The 22,732-nt window shown below is 35.4% G+C and overlaps 3 protein-coding genes and 1 long non-coding RNA gene across 6 annotated transcripts; 2 read left to right on the top strand and 2 right to left on the bottom strand.

Annotated features, from left to right (window-relative positions):
* Positions 1-376: 376 nt before the first annotated feature.
* On the top strand, positions 377-1,408 carry LOC130739618 (lysine-rich arabinogalactan protein 19). The gene is made up of 2 exons (XM_057591965.1): positions 377-1,039; positions 1,134-1,408. The coding sequence occupies exons 1-2, from the start codon at positions 377-379 to the stop codon at positions 1,221-1,223; spliced, it is 753 nt and encodes a 250-aa protein (XP_057447948.1). The 3' UTR covers positions 1,224-1,408.
* LOC130739619 (uncharacterized) lies at positions 1,380-5,257 on the bottom strand. 2 transcript variants are annotated; one of them, XM_057591967.1, is made up of 4 exons: positions 4,601-5,257; positions 4,376-4,487; positions 3,251-3,379; positions 1,380-1,563 (listed from the first exon to the last, which is right to left on the bottom strand). In XM_057591967.1, exons 1-4 carry the CDS (start codon positions 4,726-4,728, stop codon positions 1,540-1,542), a joined length of 393 nt encoding a protein of 130 aa, XP_057447950.1. In that variant the 5' UTR covers positions 4,729-5,257; the 3' UTR covers positions 1,380-1,539. The 2 variants fall into 2 exon arrangements, with proteins under 2 accessions (XP_057447950.1, XP_057447949.1); XM_057591966.1 differs by having other exon boundaries at positions 1,380-1,570; positions 4,601-5,254.
* On the top strand, positions 4,976-8,719 carry LOC130739620 (uncharacterized). 2 transcript variants are annotated; one of them, XR_009019908.1, is made up of 3 exons: positions 4,976-5,115; positions 5,193-5,272; positions 8,089-8,719. It is a non-coding gene; the product is annotated as an uncharacterized LOC130739620 (long non-coding RNA). The 2 variants fall into 2 exon arrangements; XR_009019907.1 differs by having other exon boundaries at positions 8,022-8,154.
* Positions 5,583-11,377, bottom strand: LOC130739617 (phosphate transporter PHO1 homolog 1). Its single transcript, XM_057591964.1, has 14 exons — positions 10,709-11,377; positions 10,314-10,614; positions 9,418-9,811; positions 9,257-9,305; positions 9,097-9,168; positions 8,714-8,843; positions 8,033-8,153; positions 7,688-7,937; positions 7,470-7,574; positions 7,266-7,310; positions 6,980-7,132; positions 6,497-6,775; positions 5,998-6,134; positions 5,583-5,894 (listed from the first exon to the last, which is right to left on the bottom strand). The coding sequence occupies exons 1-14, from the start codon at positions 10,934-10,936 to the stop codon at positions 5,804-5,806; spliced, it is 2,355 nt and encodes a 784-aa protein (XP_057447947.1). The 5' UTR covers positions 10,937-11,377; the 3' UTR covers positions 5,583-5,803.
* Between the last annotated feature and the right edge of the window lie 11,355 nt (positions 11,378-22,732).

Genomic DNA, 22,732 nt, shown 5'->3' with positions numbered 1-22,732 from the left:
AATAGTAGGTAAAATCATGTTTTCAACAACATGAAACTTTTTCATTCCCATAACCCAACCCCATACCCTAGTGCAATACAGGTTAGGCAACAACCATTACATCGGTTTTGAATGGGTCAGTTAAGTCTAAAGAAAAGACCTCTCTGATTTTGGCCTTTTAGGGAACCCTCCAAACAAGGGAAGATAAATTGTAGCTACACTTTTTCCCATTGTTAATGTTCCTTGTTAGATGATTAATGGTGATGTCAAAATCACATGAATGCTACTTCCCTTCTTCTACAAACAATCATTCCCTACGTCTCAACCTTATGCTTCATCATATCCCATAAATAAGGAAGTAAACTTTCTCTAGTCAGCACCAAAATCCCAAACTACAATGGCTACAATGTTCTGGACATTGGCTTTAGTAACCCTCTGCTGCACACTACAATCCCATGCCCAAGCACCAGCAACCGCACCGGCAAAGTTGCCGATTGCAACACCAACTGCAACTTCCCCATCTTCCGGCACACCACCGGTAGCAGCAACACAACCACCAACTGTGGTGGCATCCCCTCCCATCACAACACAACCACCCACTGTGGCTCCAAAATCTGCTCCTGTGACTTCCCCAGCTCCCAAAGTTGCACCGGCTTCAAGCCCAAAGGCACCACCAACAAGTTCACCTGTCTCAACTCCCACAGTGGTGCCAGCATTACCACCAACAAAGATATCCCCAGCGCCGGTCCAAACACCGCCAGCCCCTGCACCGGTAAAGGCAACACCAACACCTGCACCAGCAACTGCACCTCCAAAGCAAGCACCAACTCCGTCACCTGTTCCTTCACCACCAACACAGGCACCAACACCCGTAACAGAGGCACCAGCGCCAGCACCGGTATCCCCCAAGCACAAGAAAAAAGGACACAAACACAAGCACAGAAGACATCATGCACCAGCTCCAGCACCAACTGTTATTAGCAAAAGCCCGCCAGCACCGCCGACCGACAGTACAGCAGATGCTGACACAGCACCAGCACCATCCCCAAGTCTGGATCTGGTAATATCTTTAACTAATGAAATGTCAAATTACAATAATATATCATCAGCATTATATTGTTTTGACCATGTCTTATGTTTCTTTAACTCCACAGAATGGTGCCCCATCAAACCACCTGAAAGGGAAACATATATTGGCAACAGCAGGACTTGCTATTGCTGTTTTGCTAGCTGTCACTGGCTAATGCTGCTAGCTGTCTCACAGTGGCCATGGATTCACTCTTCACAATTATTTGATTGGCCAAATTTGAAATCATTTCATGTGTATAGGTCTGAATGATGAGAATCTAGAGTCTAGACCTATGATTCTTTTTTTTTTATTTGCCTGTGATCTTTGCTCGGAAATATTAAAGGATATGAATTTTTTTAATTATCGAAATAATCAGGAAATTCAACAAAATGTCTACAGTTATGAGTGATCACATCAAACTTGATCAATTTCTGAGTCCACGTTCGTCTTCTCCCGAAAGTCGTACTCCGTTATAAGTCCAAGATTGTCAACTAATTTGTGATGCTGTAGACATCCTGCACACTAGTAAGATGAACTTCCAATTACTTGCAATAGGATAAGTACCAGCATAACACTAATGCTACAAATATGTGCTTAAAAACAACAGAATGCATGGCAGAATAGGTTGACTATCATCATTAAGTTTTCCAAAAACAAAAGCAAATTCAGGAAAAACTAGATAAAAGGACCATAAAACCAGTCGCAAGACCATCAACACAAATGAACTTTAACACAGTTGCATACACAATTTAATAATTTAACCATTCCAAGAGTTATTGAATGAGCACCAATCTCAAATCTGATGAGAGGGTAGGCTGATAATTTATCTGTCTTATCTTGTAGGCAAAGTATTGTATCATTTTAATGCTCATGTCCACATACTTTCTGTTCAAATTCATTTTTTATTAGAACAACAAGGATCGAACTCTAAACCACTTGGTCATAAAGATTATGTCCCAAAAGTAGGGCTGTCCATGGGATCCGGACCCGCCCGAAACCGACCAAACCGTTTGAAATAAAACTGAAACGGTCGAGTTTGAACGGGTTGTCGGGTTTTATAAAGTCAGTTTCAAACGGATTAGACGGTCGAAAACGGGTGACAAAAATTTCTACCGTTGAAAACCGAACCGACCGTCACACACATGTACATGAATAGTTGAACTTTCCCACTTGTGTCAGGCTACTAGTAATATTTTAATAGTACGAAATCCAAACTTGTGTGTATAGAACTACTAGTAATAATTTAATAGTGTCAGCCTAGCGTCTAGCTATTCTTACTTCCCCGCTATGTATTGTACTATTGTCCCATCAGTAACAATGCCTCAGTTATCACTTTTAACATATTGTTTATTATTAAATTTGAAAGGGAAAGCAAAACAAAAATCCAAGAATTAAATGTTGCAGCAAGTGAAGCTGAATGTCAAGAGCTTCTTTCTCACTTCTCTCACAATTAAAGCACAAAATTAAAAAAACCAGAAGGCCATTTCTCAATCTCCCTCATAAGGAGACTCCGCAGGGAGCTTTACTCATAGTTCGTCGAAGTTCTTCCTCGATTTAACGTCCCCGCACACTCGTCTTCATGCTCGAGCAGGATCTTTGACAGAGCTCTTCCTTTTTTCTTTCTTCTTTGCTTGGTTTGGTTCTCTGTTCTTTTTGTTGCTGGCCACTTGTACATCGCATCCGACCAAACCCACCCGACTCGCCCGCTTCACTGCTTCACCCGAAACCCGACAAACCCGTGTGCTTACGCGGTCGAGATCGGTCCAGAATTTAGTGTTGTTGGTTTTCATCGGGTGGGGTAAAATCGGACCGAATCCGTCCGTACCCGCCCGATGGACACCCCTACCCAAAAGCATAAGTTCTTGGGTAGAGACACAAATGATTTTATATTATATTTCTAAAAGAGTCATCGATAACATATAACATCAGACTAGGGTTCCAGCAGGTCCTGTATTACATGTGCTTCCCCCCTCCCTCTTTGGGAGATCCCTGTTCCCCTACCCTCTTACTAAGTTTGAGAGCTCCTATCATTACCATATAAAAACAAATAGAAAGATTTAAAAATATAACAACACAAATGCCAACTGTGAAAGGATCATTAAAAGAAAAAGGGGAAAAATTGCTACCAGATTTTCAACAATGTTGTTGAACATACACATTAAACATATGTATTCACCACAGGAATCAAGAAAAAATAGATACCTGCACAAAAATGGCACCCCTTTCAAAAGCTAATCGGTTTACAAGCCGCTCTGTTCTTTCACCACACGAGTTACATGTAAATTGTACAAGCAAACTTCTTCTTGGAAGATTTAAGTCAATGGTAGCACCCTTCACATGTGAAATATTATTAGTATACTGACATCAAAGAGCTCAAGACAAAGCAAATATTTGAAAGGAAGACAATGCTTGATGTCTACCAACAAGTTGCTTTTGAAATATCATAACAGAGGAAACTGATTGACACTTTCCTTATTCTAGATATGCAACTACAAATGAACTAAATAGACATTCAATAACAAAAATAATCAAGCCCTCGCATCCGCAATTGCAATTTCGACCGCAATATAAAGGGTTTTGGAGTACCCGAACCGGCATCGCGACCGCAATTGCAGCCGCATCAACCGGCATTTATCCACAATTCTCGAACGCAGCCGCAGCCGCAATTTAAGCCCTGCTTACCCTACTAGATCAGGAAATGAATCGAGAGACAAACTGGTACAGCAACAAACAACCCTCATTTGACTAGGTAGGCAACCGAATTAATAACTAACATGCATGAGATTGAAAATTTGAAAGGCAAAACATAAAGTGAACAAAAGTTCTTGCATTAAAATGACAAAAGATGCTTTAACTTGGCAAGCTCAAACCAAATTCAACAAGAACAAGAAATACTAAATCTAAGAACAATTGTAGTCACTGTTACACTTTGTAAACACCATAATATACATTGAAATTAAGCAACTTACTAAAATGCACATTAAAAAAAAAACAGCTAGGACTATCCAATACTAGACCAAATTCTATAACTTTTTAGAATAATTCAATTATTCACCTAATATTTCATTGTATGACTTATTTAGAATAATTTGTTTTATCATTTTTGACTTAATAACCATATGTCATGTATTCTTTTCATGTCTTTTAACTCCCTCTTATGAATTAAATTATTCCACTGTGACTTCTAACTCCTTTAATAAAAAATTAAAACTATTAAATAAAAATATATATGTTAAACCTTTAAAGATAAACAATATTTTAAATTTCAAAATAAATTTTTGAATACTAATGAGTATTCTTTTAAAGCAAACACAGAGAGCCACAAACCCTTTCAGAATTGTCTGATTCAGGTTCAGGGGCATCCACAGATTCATCACCCACCAACCCATGCACTCTAACTAGCCTTGGTACCACCACTGCAGCACAAGAAAATCTTGACCTGAAAGCATCAATTTTTCACAATTACACACAAAATCATTGTCCAGAGTACTCCAAATTGAGAACTATAATGGAATCATTGAAAAGGGGAGAAAAGGGGTTAACCAAATTAACCTGGAGACTCTGATGGAAGGAGGGTTGAAGCGGATGGAGCGAAAAGATTGAAACTTTCTGTCTGCGGAGGGAGTATGAGTAGAAGAAACGAACAGGGTAGGGACACTGCATACCCTGCTTGCAGCCATTGATGGTTTGTTTTGCAAGTGAAGTTTGACCTAGTATATATAGTGAAGTGAACAAAGCTAATTTTAACCGTTGATGAATGATCCAACGGTTAAGATTAACTGTTAGCCATTGTATCATTCTACATCTCTGGTTCTGTATCAGAGTGATTTCTGCTATTGGATTGGTTTGTTCTTCTTATTTCTTGCATTAGTCTTTTCTCTTGAGCAATGACTATAAGAAAACCAAGTTGCTAGGTGTTTTCCATGAAAGACGACCTGATCGAGCCGAGAACATTATATCATGGTGGGGGTAGCTCTCCCAGTGGCTAGTGGTATTTGTTTTTCCTATTCATGAACGTGAGACGTTACTTGAGGAGGATTAGACATGTGCGACCTGAACCAACAAAGGTGAGAATTTGATGCTTAATTAATTTGTGCTTTAAGACTATGGAAATAGGTCATAGCTCTCTGTCTTGATCTTGCAGAACTGGGTAGTCATCAACAACAACCAACACTTAAATTATAGGTAGCCTTTTTAATGGATGGATAATTGCTGAAGTTAGAGGTATGTTAGTAATATACTCCTTTTGTTACACTTTCAAGTTTTAACTCAATTGGTTTATTTTTTAGATCAATTTACATGATAAGTGGGTTAAGACAATCATGAAGTGATAATTAGTTGGTGCACAATGTGTCAACAACGTGTGTACTCGCATTCCTTGTAAAGTTTGTTTAGAAAATTATATTGGTCTCTATTATCACTTTTCATCCTGAACTATTTTATTTGAAAAGAGCATGCTTTTTAACTTTTTACACTTTAGTTGCAAATTTTAAAGAATGAGGGTCAATAATGGAACAGAAGGCACATAAGAAGATGTTACAAGCTGCATATTTTCATTGATTTCTATTTCTTGTTAATGAAAAATTGTGTATACAAATTGAGGATGATCAACCCAATGAAATAACCAAGTTGATCAATCATACATCAACTTAGATAAAGACACCTAATCTGCTCCTTGAAATATTTGTCTGGAAGCATCCCCTAGTCACTACCTCAGAATAATAAATCTGCCAAATGGCCTTATTATTATTATTACTAGTCTTCCTCATCCACTTCATGAAAAGGAAGTGGTACTATCTTCACTGCTCTAAACTTGCCAACATTATTTAGATGCTCATTCTCCAATCTGGTGAAAAAGAAAAAAGTTTCATTACAGCATTTGAATAGTATTGAGTGAAGGATGTGAGGTGTATCATAAGTGAAAATGAATGGACTGCCAACTCATTTACCTGAAGAAATTCCACAGCCCTCTTCTGGTAACTTCAAGAGCTGCTAAAAATATGCTCGTTACTCGATAATCAACATGTTCAAATCTTGAATGGAGGACAGTTTGTAACCAAGCAAGCCTCAGAATAAAATTCAATCCCTGCACAAATTGCCAAAGTTTTTTTATGGTCAAGATCAGCTTTAACAGTGGAGGGCCCATATTTATAGTCTGTAAAAGAAATCATGATTTGCTTCAATAATGTCGGCTTAATATTTTAAACGAAATGTAATCCTCTACTATTATTGTCTTTTGTATTCTTTGATCTAGATTAGGAATCTCACTGTAACCTGTATAATGGCCTTATCAGCATAGCTTTTGAGAATATGTTTATTCTCCACTTTGTGGCATTTTATCTTGAACACTTAGTAGCAAATGTCACTGTTCTCTTCACTAAGATGTTACGACTATTATGATAAATATTTGGCTAATTCTGATAATTGATAGCTTTTGGGTTTGTATACCATTGAGAAGTAGTAAATGCCTTTTCTGCGAAGCATTAATTCATTCCTGAGCCATGGGTTCTTGGAATTCACTTGAAGCAAACCCCAGTCTTTTACAAAGTCCCAGTACAATTGGTACACAGTTGCTCCACTAGACATGATCACAACAAGACAAAGCCATCCAATACTAGGATCTTTCTCATAAGCCACTTTAGCACCTGCTGCTAACATTGCTGATACATATTTTCCCAGATTCACAAGGTGGCTTGTTTCCCCTTCATCAAACCATCTTCTAGCACACTACAAATCAATGGAGTGATATATCAGTTTTGCTCATTTCTAAGTTATCTAATTGATAGTGATCCGGTTTATATAAGGACCAAAGAGTAATTATTGGAGCTTATCTACTAAAAAAATCAGTGGATAAGCTCCAATAAGTTCCCTTTCATCCGCCTTCAAACAGGCTTAATATCCTTCAACAGAGTCATAAATCAAATATATTACCTGCATAGCCCTCCAATAGTAAGGTAGAAATGACACTGCATAAGCTAGATCTCTGTAGTGCTTTGTCCTCATGCAGTAACCATAGTCCTGAGTTTTGTAGCTCCCAGTTATATAATAGCATGCTACATATTCTAGGTTCCTTAGCATTGGCACCTACACAGTTTATAGTAATGATATTAAGTATTACATAATTGTGCCTATCAAAAAAAAAAAAGTATTACATAATTGTTAATTTCTATCTTTGACTTAGCTATTCACTTAAAAAGAGCTTCCAACAAAATATTACCTGACTACAAAGTTGATCAGCCATGAAAAAGTCTAGCATGACAACCTAAGGAGACAAGAGAAAAGCCAGTAAGATTATGGCCACAATTTATTTCTTTTAAAAAAATTTCTTTAAAAAGTTATTTGTACTCTTTGGAAAAAAAATTGGCACTGTGTTTTGTGCCTGATGACATGGTGCTACAGTGATGATAGTGGGAAACACTACCTTGTAAAGGGGTGACCAAATTATGTTCCTTATCACACAAAGGAAACGATATCGGCTTGACCGGTATAAAATGTTGAAAGGGCACACCAATATTAGTAAGAAGACCTGCACATGTAGTAAAATGTTAAAATTTCAGCCAAGCTAACAAAGGATTGGACATAAATGTGCTTATAAAAAGAAAATTAGACATAAATGTAACATCCAACAATAATAATTACCAGAAGAAGATATCCAGGAATGTCATGAATTTGGTCATAAGGATACCCTTTCGTCAGTAGAGTCAAATGAAGAAACATTACCCCAACCACAACAGTCATCGCCATTGTACAAATTAAGAATATATCTCTGTACTTAAGATCCTTAGTAGGGGCCAGTTCAAAAATGAAGTTGTAGTTTATACGAGTCTTTCTCCATGCAAGAATATTGCAACCATAGAGAAAGAAATGTAGAAACACAAGGCTGAACATGCTGCAAAAAAAATACATAAAGAAAGTTATAAGTTATTAATGACCAAATGCAAATATTAATGAAATTTTCTGCTATAAAAAACAGGTTTTACTTACCTAAGCACAGGGTAGACAGTTTCCATGTAAACTGAATTTGGTTGTCGTCCATACAGGCCGGTTATGTGAGCCATTATAACATATCCCGCGAAAAGCGCCACGAAGCATCCGGTAAATAGTCCTGATTTTATTTGAAGCAATCAGCTAAATGTTTGAAGTAACTTTCTATATATTCTGCATTATTTTTGCTTGAAAGTTTGGCAATTGTGTTATATTATTTTAGATTCATTCTTCATAAGGTTATATGTAGTTTGAATATGATTTAGAGCAGCATGGGACCTGTACTTCCCTTCCACCCAAGAGTGGACCAGTTACTACCATTCCTTTTGTGAGCCTAGTGGCTCAAAAGGTATCATATTGTGTTTTCTTTAGATACTAATGGTCACAAAGCAAACTAGCTTAAAGTTCTCAACCAAAATGATTGATTACAAAAGACAAAACAAAAAAGTGGAAATTAAAAGACCAAATATTTGGTTAAAAGTAACTCACCAATGAAGAAAGTTACAGTATGTGTATGTGATTCTAAAGTTACAGGTACCATATTGTGTTTTCTCAAGATACTAATGGTCACAAAGCAAACTAACTTAAAGGTCTCAACCAAAATGATTGATTACAAAAGACAAAACAAAAAAGTGGAACTAAAAGGTCCAAATATTTGGTTAAAAGTTAGAAGTAACTCACCAATGAAGAAAGTTACTGTATGTGATTCTTCACGCTGGCTTGGCCTAAGGTATTTCATGGCCTTTCTTCGATTATCTTCAGCAAAATTTATGATGAATAGTTCCTCAACTTCGTCTGCTAACTTCATCACCTGTCATTTCTGAGACTAATAAGCAAACAAAGCTGGTTCACAAGTTAAAGACTTGTGTGCAAAGTGACAGACATGAATATCTAATTTTTATTTGCATGATTTGAGATCATCTAGTATAGCAGACATGAATATAGGATTATTGGCCACTTGAGATTGTCGGTGATCTTTCGGTGAAACGATAATTGGTGGCCAAACTTTTAGCATGATCTAATATCACATAAATCTTTCATCTAAGTTTGTGCTAGTGATTTACCTTGTCTGAGCTATTGAAATAGGAACTCTCAACAACTTTGAGATAGATGGGAAGAATTTCTTTCTCAGAGACCTGAAAAAACCACAGACTTTTATTGGTTAATACACATCTAATTGAAACTCCATTTCTCACATCAACTTGAAGCCTTGAATTCAATTACCTTGTCAAATTTCTTCAGGATCTTTATAAATGCAAGCATATTCAAGTTCCTACAAATTAACACAGTGGAGAAAACATGAGATTATACATCTATAATTCATAACTTATTAAGTTCATCAAACGAATAAGACTACATGTGGCCATAGAAACTTTGGATTATACCTGTAAACTTTGAGATACCCTAGTCCTTTGTATAGTTCAATGAAACCCCCTTTGATCATCTTTTCAGCATGATGCAGCTTTGTTTTGTTAAGATGAATCTTGCATACTTCTCCACCACATTTCCTTGATGATTGATTGAGCAAATCTTCTCTAAGAAGGTAACTTATGGCTGAGAAGGTTCGAGATGGTGTTGTCAAGGGAATGTTTATCCTCAGATTCTTCCCTTGGCAATTGATAGTACGGCCAGAAAGTGATCTCAATTTCCCATCTTCTCTTTTCATCTCCATAGATTTCCCAATTTCATCTGAAAATGGCACTTCAGTTTTCTCCAAATCATCTGTGCTCATGTCCTGCATTTCTTCTTGCTGTGCTCTGTTCCTAACAGAGTCTTCCTCTGTACCAGTGAACAGAGTTTGAGATACATATAATAATTACTCATGAGTTCCCTACACTAAGTTTCATGCAGAAAGGAATATAGAAATATAAAAAAAGTTTTATGATAATTTTTTAATTTTCATATTTTGCAGACATTTATTTAACTGATAATTGTTGCCTAAAATAAGTTAATTTTCAATAAATGTGTGTTATTTTTTAGTTTCTTACCTCTATTCTATAAGGGAAAAAAAATTTGTTTAGCCATATGATAAAAATTAGAGTGATTCACTTATGATGAAGATTTCATATTCAAATGCATATAGTTAACTTGTGTCATTATGTGACCACATGCACTTGTTTTAGGGCATATATGATAAAAATTAACAAACAAGAAAATGTGATCCCCCATATGCTAATTTAAGAAAATAACTGGAATGTCAATAAAATTGAGAGCAAACATTCAAGTTGAGAATATTGAATCATCAACTTTCTGCATTAAGAATAAAGGATTAAACATGTACCATTGGAGAATGTGCAAGAAATAGATTGGTCCTCCTTGGAGCCATGGGAAGAGCCTCCTTTGCTCTGCTGCTCCTTGAATGTAGATTTGAGCTTAAGGAGAATGTCCATTTGTTTTTTCAGGGAATCCCCTCTCTCCATGAACTCTTTCTCCTTTGTTCTATAGAAATTATTCACCTTGTTTAGTTGCTGGTCCAGACATGCAAAAAATTCTTTAGCTGCCTCAGTGTCAGCAAACTGCTCTAGTAGTTCTGTCTCATACATGTCCCCCACACAAGATGATGAAGCAAGTTTCCTATGGACCTGAAAAAGACCAAAGCAGCTCCCAGGAATCAATCAAATATACAGACATCATTTAACACAAACTGTTGATTATGTCTTTAAAAAAGATAGTTACTTGAATTGGTCCATGCTCTCCATGTGGATGACCAAATAAAGAGTAGTTTCTTATTGATGAAATTATGTACTTAGGTACAGAACTACTTTGGTGCTTGTTGGGTGTGTTGTTGGTAATGTTGAAAGGTTGGAATTTTTTGAGGTCCTTCTTGAGTTGCCAGTAATCTACAAAGGCCTCTTTCCATTCTGGAATGAGTTGCCCCTCAAACTGCTTTGAGAACTTCACCATCTTTTGTGTTTGTTGTTCTTTGGAACCTTATGGAGAAGAAATAGAAGCTCTGGTTGATGTGTTTTACTTGATGAGTGTTCAATGGAAGCCCAGGATGACATTATATAAGAAGTTGGAAAAGGTGTTTGATTGATGTTGTGGTGGTACTGATTCTCTGGAGCACATTCTATAATATACTTAGATCCTATGCTTCTCCACTTGGAATTAGGCTAGGATAATGGCTGAGGCTCGCCGGGAAGTAACCAAACCGCCACTGGTAAAGATCACTTCTGAGCCAGCAAGTTTTCATGAAGGTTTTGAAAAGGGTGGGAATTTAAAGGGATTCCAAGTGGGAACAAATCAAACTATTCATCAAACATGTGTTGAGGGTGAGCATGCTTTTTCAAAGTTTGCCACAATAATTTACAAGCAAAAATCATTTTGAGCACAAGAGGGCATTTTTGATATATATGGTTACTTCATGTGATGGTGTCCTATAAGTTTTGTCAAGAAATTCTCACTTGTTTAAAGTGAAACATATTGGCTAAATTATTTGCTAGCACACAAAGGTGCTCTCTAATTAGCCCAGCCTGATTTCCACTAATTGAGGATAACTAGAAGCTTTTCACAACCTCTCCACTTTCATTAAGCACCCTTTTTTTTCACTGTAAAGTAGAGTCCATTCCTCACGTCTAAGCCTAGCACAAGATACACTCATCAAATAGATCATCACAAGGATTCATTTTCATCAATTTTTGGCAATTCAATTCTAAGACTTCCATTGGAGAGGGGTTTGTGACAAGTCAAATTTGTACAATGACTAACAATAGAAGGACAGAACCACCTTCCTGCTCCCCTATTTCCTGTGCCAAGAAAAAGAAAATGCACAAACTTAACTTCGCCTATGATGCGTGTCATAGCCGCTCCTAAGCCAGGTTAAAGAAGGAAAGTTGAGTTAGGTCTGTGGCATCTAACATAAAACTTGCCGCATCTTTAATATGAATCAATTGATCCACAACATGTTTGGATACACGGTAGATTATTAGATTTTCATGTCTGAAAGAGAATTGATTTTGAGAGAAGCTACTCCTAGTAGCTTTTGTGGTAGCAGAATTGATTCTGGAAGATCTAAATGTAAATCCAAACATACTAATAGTCGACCTAACTTAATGTGAAAAGACATTTGTTGTTGTTATTGAATATTAGGCAAGTTCCCATAGTTAGATTGGGGAATCTTGATACATGGGAAATAACAGCAGATTAGGCTCCACTTTTTTGTGTATAGAATAATTCCTCCACACTGCCTGTACAATGTAATAAGGATAAGTAGTATAATAGTGTGATGACCTGTAATGATGCTGGTAATATATTTGGTATACACCTTGCTAAATGCTAATTGCAGTAGAAGCTATAGTGAAGGAGCTACCATGTTCTATTCTTTGGTTCTAATCCCACTAACTAGACAACTTGTGAGCATGATGGGACCTTCTATAGAAAACTACAAAAATTTAAAACCTGTAGCCGTTTCACTCCTCTTCTCACTTCCTCTCTCAAACACACAAACATACAAAGGTGCTATCTTTTCAGTTTTCTTCCAAGACATGGATTGCAAAATCACCATGATAATTGTGGAGAACTGACAGCGCCCTTAAGATAGCCTACCCCAAAGATGCGATATTTTGGTTCCTTCTTTTCTCTCTTTTTAATTGGTGTGTGGGGAAGGGGGAGGAGTGTCTTCTCATAGTGATTTACTTTTCACTAATGGTACATGATATTATTACTTGTACATACAAATAGGACAGACACTAGAAACTGCATTTCTCTATCTTATTATCACATTCATTATATATCATATCTATTCCATTCTTTTCCTTTCTCATTATGGGTTGAGGAATTCGAACTTGTCGTGACCTGTCAAGTATATCACGCTGTCATACTCCACAGACCAACCTATTAGGTTCCATACTTACTTTGATGCACGAACGATAATATTTTCACAAATCTTATGAACAAAGTTTGTTGAAAGTATTATTTAATACTCTTGAAAAGATAATGTAAAGGTTTGTGAACTATTCATTATAATTAATTTGGATTGGAGAATAGTTTATTGGCATTTGGCAAACAAACTTTGTAGTGTGCACAGTTAAGGAAAAATCTAACAGATCTTGAAGGCATTACCTAGCACTGAAAATGTTCCAATCTTTAACATGTGCACAGGAATTCATCCCATCAGTGTGAAAATTGTGTGTATATGGTGTCCAATCATTGCTTATACAACTCTCTACTTAATTTCCAAAATGAAAAAAGAAGTAGATGTGGAGTTTCTAATAATAATATGGGAGCCAGCCAAGTAAAGCATTGCATTTGTGGGCTATATACCAAAAAAATAGCCGATACTGTAATAAGTTATATCCTTCCTAATTATTTGTTCTTAAGCCAATTATAGATATTAATCTCGATATAAGATAATTAAGCTAATAAAGAACGAAAGCTTAAACACAATATCTATCGATATCTATATATATATATATATGTAAGGCTCACTTGAGCTATAAGTATTAAATGCATTAAAAAATGAGGTTGAACAAATTAAATTTCTATTCAACTTGTCAATCTATTTTATTTTTTTGACTTTACACATGCCAAAGAAAGATAACTTTTGAAAAAATATAAATTTTTTTTTATAAGCAAGACTATTAATATTGAAATGAAGTACAAGGGGTACTTCAACCCAATACAAATAAAGATACATATAATTGAAAAAACACAACAACCACATGCCAATTTTTTGTTTTTTTGACGTTAATTACACATGTCAATCTGCATCATATAGCTTTGAGAGCCAATCTTAACCACATGATATAATATGATGAATGATAATTCTAGAAAACTGTAAATGGTAACACCTCTCATTGTTATTGAAAGTGCAAATTCCTTCAACTAATTAAAATCTGTCAATTTTTTCTTCACCAATTCCTTTTCCTAAATTCAATTAATGTTTTCGGTAGTAATATGGATAAGTCTGATTTTTTATGAGCACATTACTCACTCATCCTCTCTCCAAAATTAGGGAGACCTTCCATATTATTCAATGCTTAATTTTCAAGTATAAATATGTTGGGGGAGACAGGGGAGCCCATGGGCCGAGGAGCAAGACACCAAGAGATACCGACGCCACATCTTAACCCAAAACCTTAAGGCATTAGGTTTATGGGTCACATCTCTTATAAAGTCTTCTCATCACCAAAACTTAACCAATGTGGGACTACAACTCCGCACTTGAATTCTCAACAATCTCCCCCTCAAGTGCGAGTCACATCCACATTATCATGGCCCCCCTCCACGGAAGCATATCCACCCTTGTACCGTCGTTCGCTTTCACCGCGTCAACGAAACCCGTCGCCCAACCACACCGCTAGGAAGGCTTTCGACACAAGGAGTCGTAATCATGGTTACACCAACCATCGACTCTGATACCACTTATATATATATATATGTAAAGCTCACTTGAGTTTTTACATTAAATGCATATTGCTATCATTTATAATTTTTCTTAATATTGTTATTTTTATAATTTTTTATTAAGTAATTATTAATAGTTAAAATTATCACAGAATAATTTTCCTATATTTAAATACATATATGATAGTAAATAATTTAAATAGATTAAAAATAAGTTAATTTAATTAGGATATATATCAAATATATTATGCATCTCATATTAATTATAAAAAATATTAATAGACCAGTTTAATTAAATTTATTTGTAAAAATAGTTTAATTTTAAAAGTTTTGGTTTGATAATTTTGACTTAAAATGTGTCTTTTCATAATATTTAATATGAGTTTATAACCTTCAGTAAAGTTTATCATTGTTGCACTCATCTACAATAAGGTAAAAATGTAGTATACAATGAAGAGTTTTATCAACTTCCTAAATGCAGTTATATTCGATATAGCTACAGTATTTCTTAATTGATAAAAAATAACAATCATTCTTAACCAACTTTCACTTTTACACGTTATTATCACTATAATCATAGCAGACGAGTTTAAATTTTTTTTTAACTAAGTCCTTATAATTTATTTGTGTTAATTTTTTTAACCACATGTATCCTCTACTGAGGGAACCATGTTCTACTCAAGTGCGATGAAAGTTAAAGGTCTATCATAGAGTGCGGTCCTTAATGACCAAATGTCAAGGATTCAAAGAGTTAATTTTAACCACTATGATAGACATTCATTAGGAAGAACGATTTATGTTAGTAAATTGTGCTTATGAAGTTTTACAATTTTTTTCTTTCTATAAAACTCTAAAAATTTATCGAATATATGCTCTTACAAACTGCATATTAACTAATTAAGTTAAAAAATATATGCTCTTACAAACTGCATATTAACTAATTTAGTACTCATTATACAATGAATAATATAATTCTTATATTTATTACTAAGAATATGTTTCAACATTAAACTTCCATTAGCACACTTTTCACAATGTTTCAACTGAAAGTACTACTTTCAAGGCAAAAACATGAAGGCAAGAGATAAATACCACTTTATAAAAGTCTTTTTGCTTTTATAAAAGATTTTACAGAAACACAGACTAAATTATTCAACTCTAATTATATATTTTCCTACTTTTGCTTATCATTGAGAGTGCATTACTATTGAAACATATTATCACTAAATGAACCGAAAATAATTTCTATTAAAACAACATAAAACATGTGCTTTAATATACTAAAAAATTAGTGTACATTTCATTACATTTATCATATTCTTAATTATCTACTATTAAATAACTTTTTATATTACGTATATTATTATTACAAATAATAGACACATAACTTAAAATAAACCCGTGCAACGCACGAGTTTAATTTCTAGTATATACATATTTCTTCTGTAGTAGATAAATGCTTTAGGGTACCTTTCATTTACTTGAAAATGAAGGATCAAAACAGCATAAAAAATTTAATTCTTTGTTTCATTTTAAAACTATGAGACAAGATACAACCAAAAGTGAACTAAAGGGATAAAGCTCTAACTCTATTGTTACTTTCTTACTCAGCAAATAAAGGGACAACCCCCCCCCCCCCCCCTCCCATTTTACCCATTATGCATAACTAGATGAGTGGTGATTCTTTTGCACTTTGATTTAGGAGAGGAAAAGCAAGATGAGTAGAGAGAAAGAAGAGAAGATGATGGGTAGAAAGAAAAAAAGTGAGAAAATGAGCAAGTTTTGTAGGTTTTTATATGATAGAAATAGATGCGGATAAAAAAAAGAAATTATGAAAATATATTTTTGTAAAATTGATAAAAATGGTGGCTGAAGACAAAATTGGAAAGTAACAAAATAAAACAGATGCTCCCACTTTTTTTTGGTAAATTCTGTGGTACGCATAAATTTTTCTGGGTGTGATACCCACAATAAGTTATTTAATAGATTATTACTGTGTTGTTCAACGTAAATTTTACATTTTCAAATTTTATTTTACTTTTCAATTAACTTCATTCCATAGAATTCACTTTTTAATGAAAAATGGACGAGTAGTGAAGATGAACAATGGTGGTACCGATGCGCGTCAAATGACCATATTTGACGGAATAACAAAGGTTAAAAAACACAACAAACAAATTTCACATCTTTAACAATGGAATACTACATTACTATGATATAATAAAATCGAACTTTTAACGGATATATAATTTTTTACTACTAATTTAACTCATTTTGGGTACCACGCCTTGAATTGAGTCAAGGTACCACAGCAAGCACCCTTTTTTTTTGCAACTTTGCGAAGAGTTGTAAAAGATGTGGGAGAGATCGCCATCAATCTCTATAGGCTACTACATTAAGTGGTAACCAAACAAGGCAAATAAATCATCTCTAGCATTTTTCTCTCGGGTGATATATATATCTCTTGCTTCGTTGACTTAACTTTAACAAATTTTGCGTCACTCTATGAGTTACTATTGTAGAGTTATTCTACTTAATAATTTTTAACCGTTATGAATTCAATAAATTTAGCCGTTGAATTGTGTAATATTAAGATGATGATCAAGTATACCAAATTTAGTTCAAGTAGACATTTATAAGTATGTAATTTATAGTTGGTACTTACAATATTTTACAATTTTATATAAAATTTTATACACTTAATTACTAATTTATAATTTTTTAATTCAATATGGGATTTTCTTGAATTCATTTTTAAAAAAAGTTATTAAGTGAATGAACTATCTGAGTTATATTTTAGAGTAAGTAGATCCCCACCATATGTTTGTGTATATAATGCATATATGATATTATATCATAAATATACATAATAGAATTATATTACACTATAATATTGTTTAAAAAGTATATATTTCCAGGCAGGAATATTTAAAGTTCACCCACGAGATCTGAGGGTAGAGGTTATATGGCTCCAATGACAGGGCATGAAAATGATGGGCTGATTAGGATAGCATAATATTTGGTGCGCCCTTGCAGAGCCTCTACCCAACCCACCCTGTTTCTTCATTCCTTCTTCATCATTATTTACATTATCATCTTTATATATTCTACTCTGTTTTTTTTTACAGACAGTGGCATACATTTGAACCCCACATGCTTTTAGATCTTGACCCTTGTTTGAACATCATGGACCAGTCACAAAAGAGCATGCATGCCTCTGAGAAAACAATGATCTTTTTCTTGTATTCATTCCACAAAATTTGAGAGGCAGTTGGTAGGGCAACATAAATTTGAAATATGTTTAAGTGAAATTTGTCTGGGTGTTGTTATTTGGATCCGCCGACAGTTATTTGGACCCTATTAAATTTGTAAATTCTGAAAAAGCCCTTTATAAAATTTGTTCGCTCGCACTTTGAACGTGCGACCCAAACGTACTTTGCAAGTGCATCCATCATGCCCTTTCAAAGTGCGTTCATCACGCACTTTTAAAGTGTGTTTTAGTCGCACTTTCACAATGCGAGCGGAAGACACATATTTTTTTTTTCTGTTTAACTTCTGGAAGGAATTTGAGACTGACACTTCTTGGTTAAGGTAATAGGACCATTCTGAGTTCAAATATGTAGTCAGAATCTCCAAATTCCTACACCTTCTAGTAGTCACTTTACAATCAGGAACGATCCGATTTGGAAAATTGGACAATTTTTTTTAACTCAGATGCGAAGTCGACCAACTACAAAGTTGAAGAGAAAAATCAAGCGACCGTACCTTAGCACCTTCTTCGAACGTCCTAAGATTTGTGTAATTTAGCCAAACTCCTTCATCTTGTATTTTATTTTGAATTTCATTTTTTTTTATTCCACCATAAATCTCCAAATATTCTATCTTGATTTACTATGGAGTCTCATAATTTTTAAAAATCATCTGATATCAGTCTTGTATAAATTTGCAGCAATTTGCCCTTTGAAAGTGCGTTTACTTCGCACTTTAAAAGTGCGTCGCTAACGCACTTTTAAAGTGTGTGAACTTTTAAAGTGCGTTTATTTGTAGAAAAAATTAAAAACGACAGAAACAACTCCCTACAGTTGGAAATTTTCAAAAACGACAGAAGATGGAGGTTGTGGTGGTGGTGGTGGCGGCGGCAGTGGTGGGGGCGATAGTGGTTGTGGGTGGTGGTGGTGGGTGGAAGAAAGAGGAAAGAGGTAAGGAGAGAGGAGAGAGAATGTGAGGATGAGGGGTGAGGATTTTTTTATATTTTTTTTCATTAAGGGTATTTTAATATTTTTGCACTTTTTCAGGAGTCCAAATAGATGTGCGGGTCTGAATAACAACTCCATGTATCCCTTTGTCTAGTGTATTCAAAGTTTAAAATTTTGTTCCATCTAAGGTGATTCATGAAATCCAAAATAAATTAAAGGTAGATTATTTACCATTCGATAAAGAATGTTGGAACCTTGTTGACAGACATCCAATCAACACACATATTTTATGGTGGTTTTAAATCCCCACAAACTACGAAGTTTAAAAAGAAGAAGAATAATATGATACTGGCAAGACTTCTAGACGAAGCGATACATGACTGAACTGATCTCACACCATAATGAGAGGTATTATGAGACTTTATAGACATGAGACTATACATTCGAGGATGGCTTATGAGATTTGATTGACCCTACTTATAACAACAAGATGCTTCTTCTTTTTGGTAGCTCAGCTCATAAAGACTTCAAGCTAAGATTAAGTGTGCTTGCCTTTGTGGGAAATTTTCTCAAGAAGCATGTGAGTGCGGACAAAGCACGTTGGAAAGACTTGTGTTTTTATTGCGAGAACAATTGTCAAATCGGGATGTTACAGTTGAGACCAGGTAGTAGTGTCCTTAGGTAGGTAGTTTGGTATAGCCGGCGGCTAGTTGACACTTGAGGAGTATAGTTTACTTACATAAGATTCTTAGGTAGCATATATATAAACCGGGTGGATATGAGATAACTTAGCAATCTTGAGACTTCTTTTATATGATTCTTTAATCATGTTTTATTGGTTTTGTTATTTTACTTTCATGATCATAACAAACCCCATCTTTGATTGCATAGGCAATGATTTCTTCTATGAAATTAGACGTTCATGGCTTAGTCCCTTGGGTTCGATAATTGGGACTTAACTCACATATTATTTTTGCGATAGAGTTCACTTGCTCATGCATGTGCGATTGTAACGCAACAACAAACATGAAAATGTAGTGATAATATTTCTATAAAAGAGGGTCTGTAGTCGGTAGGAGCTTCTCATTAATTGTCTCCTCCGAAGTCACCAACTGATCCTTGGGGGCCTCCACGATACCCATCATAGTCACTACCAAATCGTGGTGGATCCCTGTTTCAAATTGGCCGAGTTACAATCTGCCACATAGTAACACATAGGAAACATACAATACAATGTGAGGGTAGGGAAGGAAGAATCGCTTAAGGAGATCACAGGTGGGCCACCAAATTGTCTACTAGGAGCTGAGCTTGTTTCTTCAAAGTAGCAGGGATAATTTCATGTACAGGCCGTAGTGCTGGGTGTGTGGCAAGGGCAAAGGTTGGGCGCGAGGGACGCAGGGCTAGGCATGGGGTGATGGATGGGAGGCGACAATGGGCTAGGGGGTACGAGCGAGAGATGCCAAAGTTTGGGAGTGGGGATTAAGAGCAACTTATAATGATTAGCCGCAAGATGATCTAAAACATATGGGTCATGTAAAATACCTTCATCCAATTCAAATGAGCGTTGACAAGGCCAACGCTAACTTATTGGGTGACTTTATTGTTGGCCAAACCGACATTATTGGCTGGTAAGCGGTTGCTAATTAGCGTATGTCTAACCGATACTACCTACAAGTAGAACAAATTTGAATTTTGATACTTTGAATCGGCCTAGTCGGAGCGTGCTAACTAGTGTGATTTAGCGTCAATGTTGTGATCGACGTTAAGAAATTGTTTTTATAGTGAATTAGTTTAAATGAATTTATATCTGTGTTGCACGGGTACGGGTACGGTATTGGGTACGCGGTACGCGATTTTTGAAAAAACAGGGGTACGGGTACGTTAGATATATGTATATTTTTTTAAATATAATATATAATGAAATATACATAATATTTCTTAAATATAATGAAATATACATAATATACATAATATATGTTAATTTCTTAAATATAATAAAGAAAGAAGCATCTCATTATCAATCAGAACAATGTATGCAAGTGCCCACCAAAAAATTGACACCTAAACAGAGGCCAGAACCCAATTATGAGTACTCAATCACAAGAAGAAATGATCAGGGCATCAACCAAATTCAACAAAGCAAGAAGAAATGAAAGGGAAAAATGGAGGAGCGGCGGAGGCCGGCGGACGGCGGAGGCCGGCGGACGGCGGTTTACCTCGCGTCGCTGCGGTGGCCGACGGTGAGTTGGCGGAGGAGAGCACGGCTGCCGCGGTTTCCTTCTTCTGTCTTCTTCTTCTTCGGTCTTCTGTCTTCAATGTGTTTCTAAGTTTCTTCTGCTAGGTTTTACCGTTTCACACGACTTAGGTTTTTTTTTAAAGGCCAAAACGACGTCGTTTTGAGCGAGGAAAAAAAAGGAAAAACGTCGTCGTTTTGGCCTGTAACCTTTTTTTTGGAACGGGTACGTACTGTATGCGTACCCACGACGTATGCGTACCGGGTACGCGGCCAAAACAGCCGTACCCATGCATCACTGATTTATATCAATATATATCTTCACGTAAAATTGATAGTGATCAGTCTCTTTATCCTTTTTTTTTCTAAAAGAAACTGAATTCATATTAAACAAAAGAACCAGGGGCCATGTTCGATGCATCAATCTAAAGGACAACAACAAGGCCTTAAGGAACATCATCCTCAACTCTAAAAATATCAACGAAAAGAAAGCTAATTTTGCAATAAAATCAGCTGCTTTATTGCCTGTTCCATTAACAAAAGACAAATTAAAAGAGACCAAATAAGGACATAGACCAATTAAGACGCAATATATAGATTTGGAATTTAACCAAATGTTAAACAGACCAATCTCTTTTACCCTTTTTCCTTCTTGAATCAGCTTCAAATCGTAGTGATTCTACGATAAGAAAATTAAGCAAGAAAAAGTGGGTCAGAAGATTACATTTATGACTTCCACCAATTCAATGAATTGTCACAGATGTTCGATATATGCTTCCATGAGCTTCATTTCGTCATCTCAGTGAATAAATATCGCATATAGTAATCTAGAATAAGATGCCTGCTGAATTCTCCCAACATGTGTGATTGCATTTTATATGTTTCTCGAACAATATTTTTTAGTATTATGCGTACATTACATATATATACTTTAATTAAAACATGTATATATACAATATTCTCTATATACAAATTTTCTCATGCTTAGTCATTTGACATGGATAAGATTTGAAGTTAAGTAGCCATCATTTCATTATCCATGTTGAGGACACATGCCTAGTGATGCTTCGGTACTTGGGGCATATCCCGATCTCCTAGATTCTGTAAAAGGTTCTACAATATATATGTCTTAAATTTGCATAACACTAGCTTTTATATAGCTATAGTATTTGCCACCATGAGGTTTAGTAGCCGGTATATGCTGTATTCTTTGCATAATATTGAGGTCATGAGGTGTGTGTTTTATATATAATATAATATCCCTTAGTGTTCAAATAAAGACAGCTAATTAAGAGGTTCGGATTCCTCTATAGATGTTAGAAACCATTGAATTTTAATAGGGAGAATACATCAAGGACAGGTTGATGTTGACATATAATGTGAAATATAACTGAAGAATGAACTAGTACTCTATGTCGGGGTTGATTTAATCTCTTCTTTAAGCTCATTAAAGTATATTGTTAGTTCATGAAGCTTAAAATTTTTATGAATTGAGAAAGCTCGCTATTGACACATGAGCCATCAATTAGGTTCCAAGTGCCACTTGAACCATCAATAAGGCTTGCTACCTTCTTCATTCCCAACTCTGAATGAGGTTTTCACGAACATAAAAATTCGACCCCTAAACCTCAAAATCGACCTCTAGCCCTAAAACCAACCTCGTATTCTAAAATCAACTCTAGATACTAAAATTGACCCCAAACTATAAAATCATTCTCAAACCCTAAAATTGATCTCAATCCTTAAAACAACCTTAAATACTAAAACCAGCCCCTCAACCTTGAAATCGACCCTAAACCTTAAAATTAACCCCAAACACTAAAGTCAGCTTAAACCTTAAAATCAGACATAAATCCTAAAATCCAGCCCAAAAACTAAAATAGTCCCCTAAGCCCTAAAGTTGATTGCTAAGCCTAAAATCAGTCC

This window comes from Lotus japonicus, chromosome 2 (genome assembly GCF_012489685.1).
Source record: "Lotus japonicus ecotype B-129 chromosome 2, LjGifu_v1.2".
Taxonomy (NCBI): Eukaryota; Viridiplantae; Streptophyta; class Magnoliopsida; order Fabales; family Fabaceae; genus Lotus; species Lotus japonicus.
Note: the sequence above shows the minus strand (reverse complement) of the source record. Positions and strands in the feature narration are given on the sequence as shown.

Excerpts from the sequence above, each read along its gene's own strand:
- LOC130739617 (XM_057591964.1), bottom strand. The coding sequence starts at position 10,936 with ATGGTGAAGTTCTCAAAGCAGTTTGAGGGGCAACTCATTCCAGAATGG. Across the intron at positions 9,306-9,417 it reads GGGTATCTCAAAGTTTACAG|GAACTTGAATATGCTTGCAT; the intron begins GTATAATCCAAA and ends GTTAATTTGTAG. Across the intron at positions 6,776-6,979 it reads ACTATTGGAGGGCTATGCAG|TGTGCTAGAAGATGGTTTGA; the intron begins GTAATATATTTG and ends ATTGATTTGTAG.
- LOC130739618 (XM_057591965.1), top strand. The coding sequence starts at position 377 with ATGGCTACAATGTTCTGGACATTGGCTTTAGTAACCCTCTGCTGCACA. Across the intron at positions 1,040-1,133 it reads CATCCCCAAGTCTGGATCTG|AATGGTGCCCCATCAAACCA; the intron begins GTAATATCTTTA and ends TTAACTCCACAG.
- LOC130739619 (XM_057591966.1), bottom strand. The coding sequence starts at position 4,728 with ATGGCTGCAAGCAGGGTATGCAGTGTCCCTACCCTGTTCGTTTCTTCT. Across the intron at positions 4,488-4,600 it reads CCTTCCATCAGAGTCTCCAG|GTCAAGATTTTCTTGTGCTG; the intron begins GTTAATTTGGTT and ends TGATGCTTTCAG. Across the intron at positions 1,571-3,250 it reads GGGGTGCCATTTTTGTGCAG|TGTGCAGGATGTCTACAGCA; the intron begins GTATCTATTTTT and ends TCATCTTACTAG.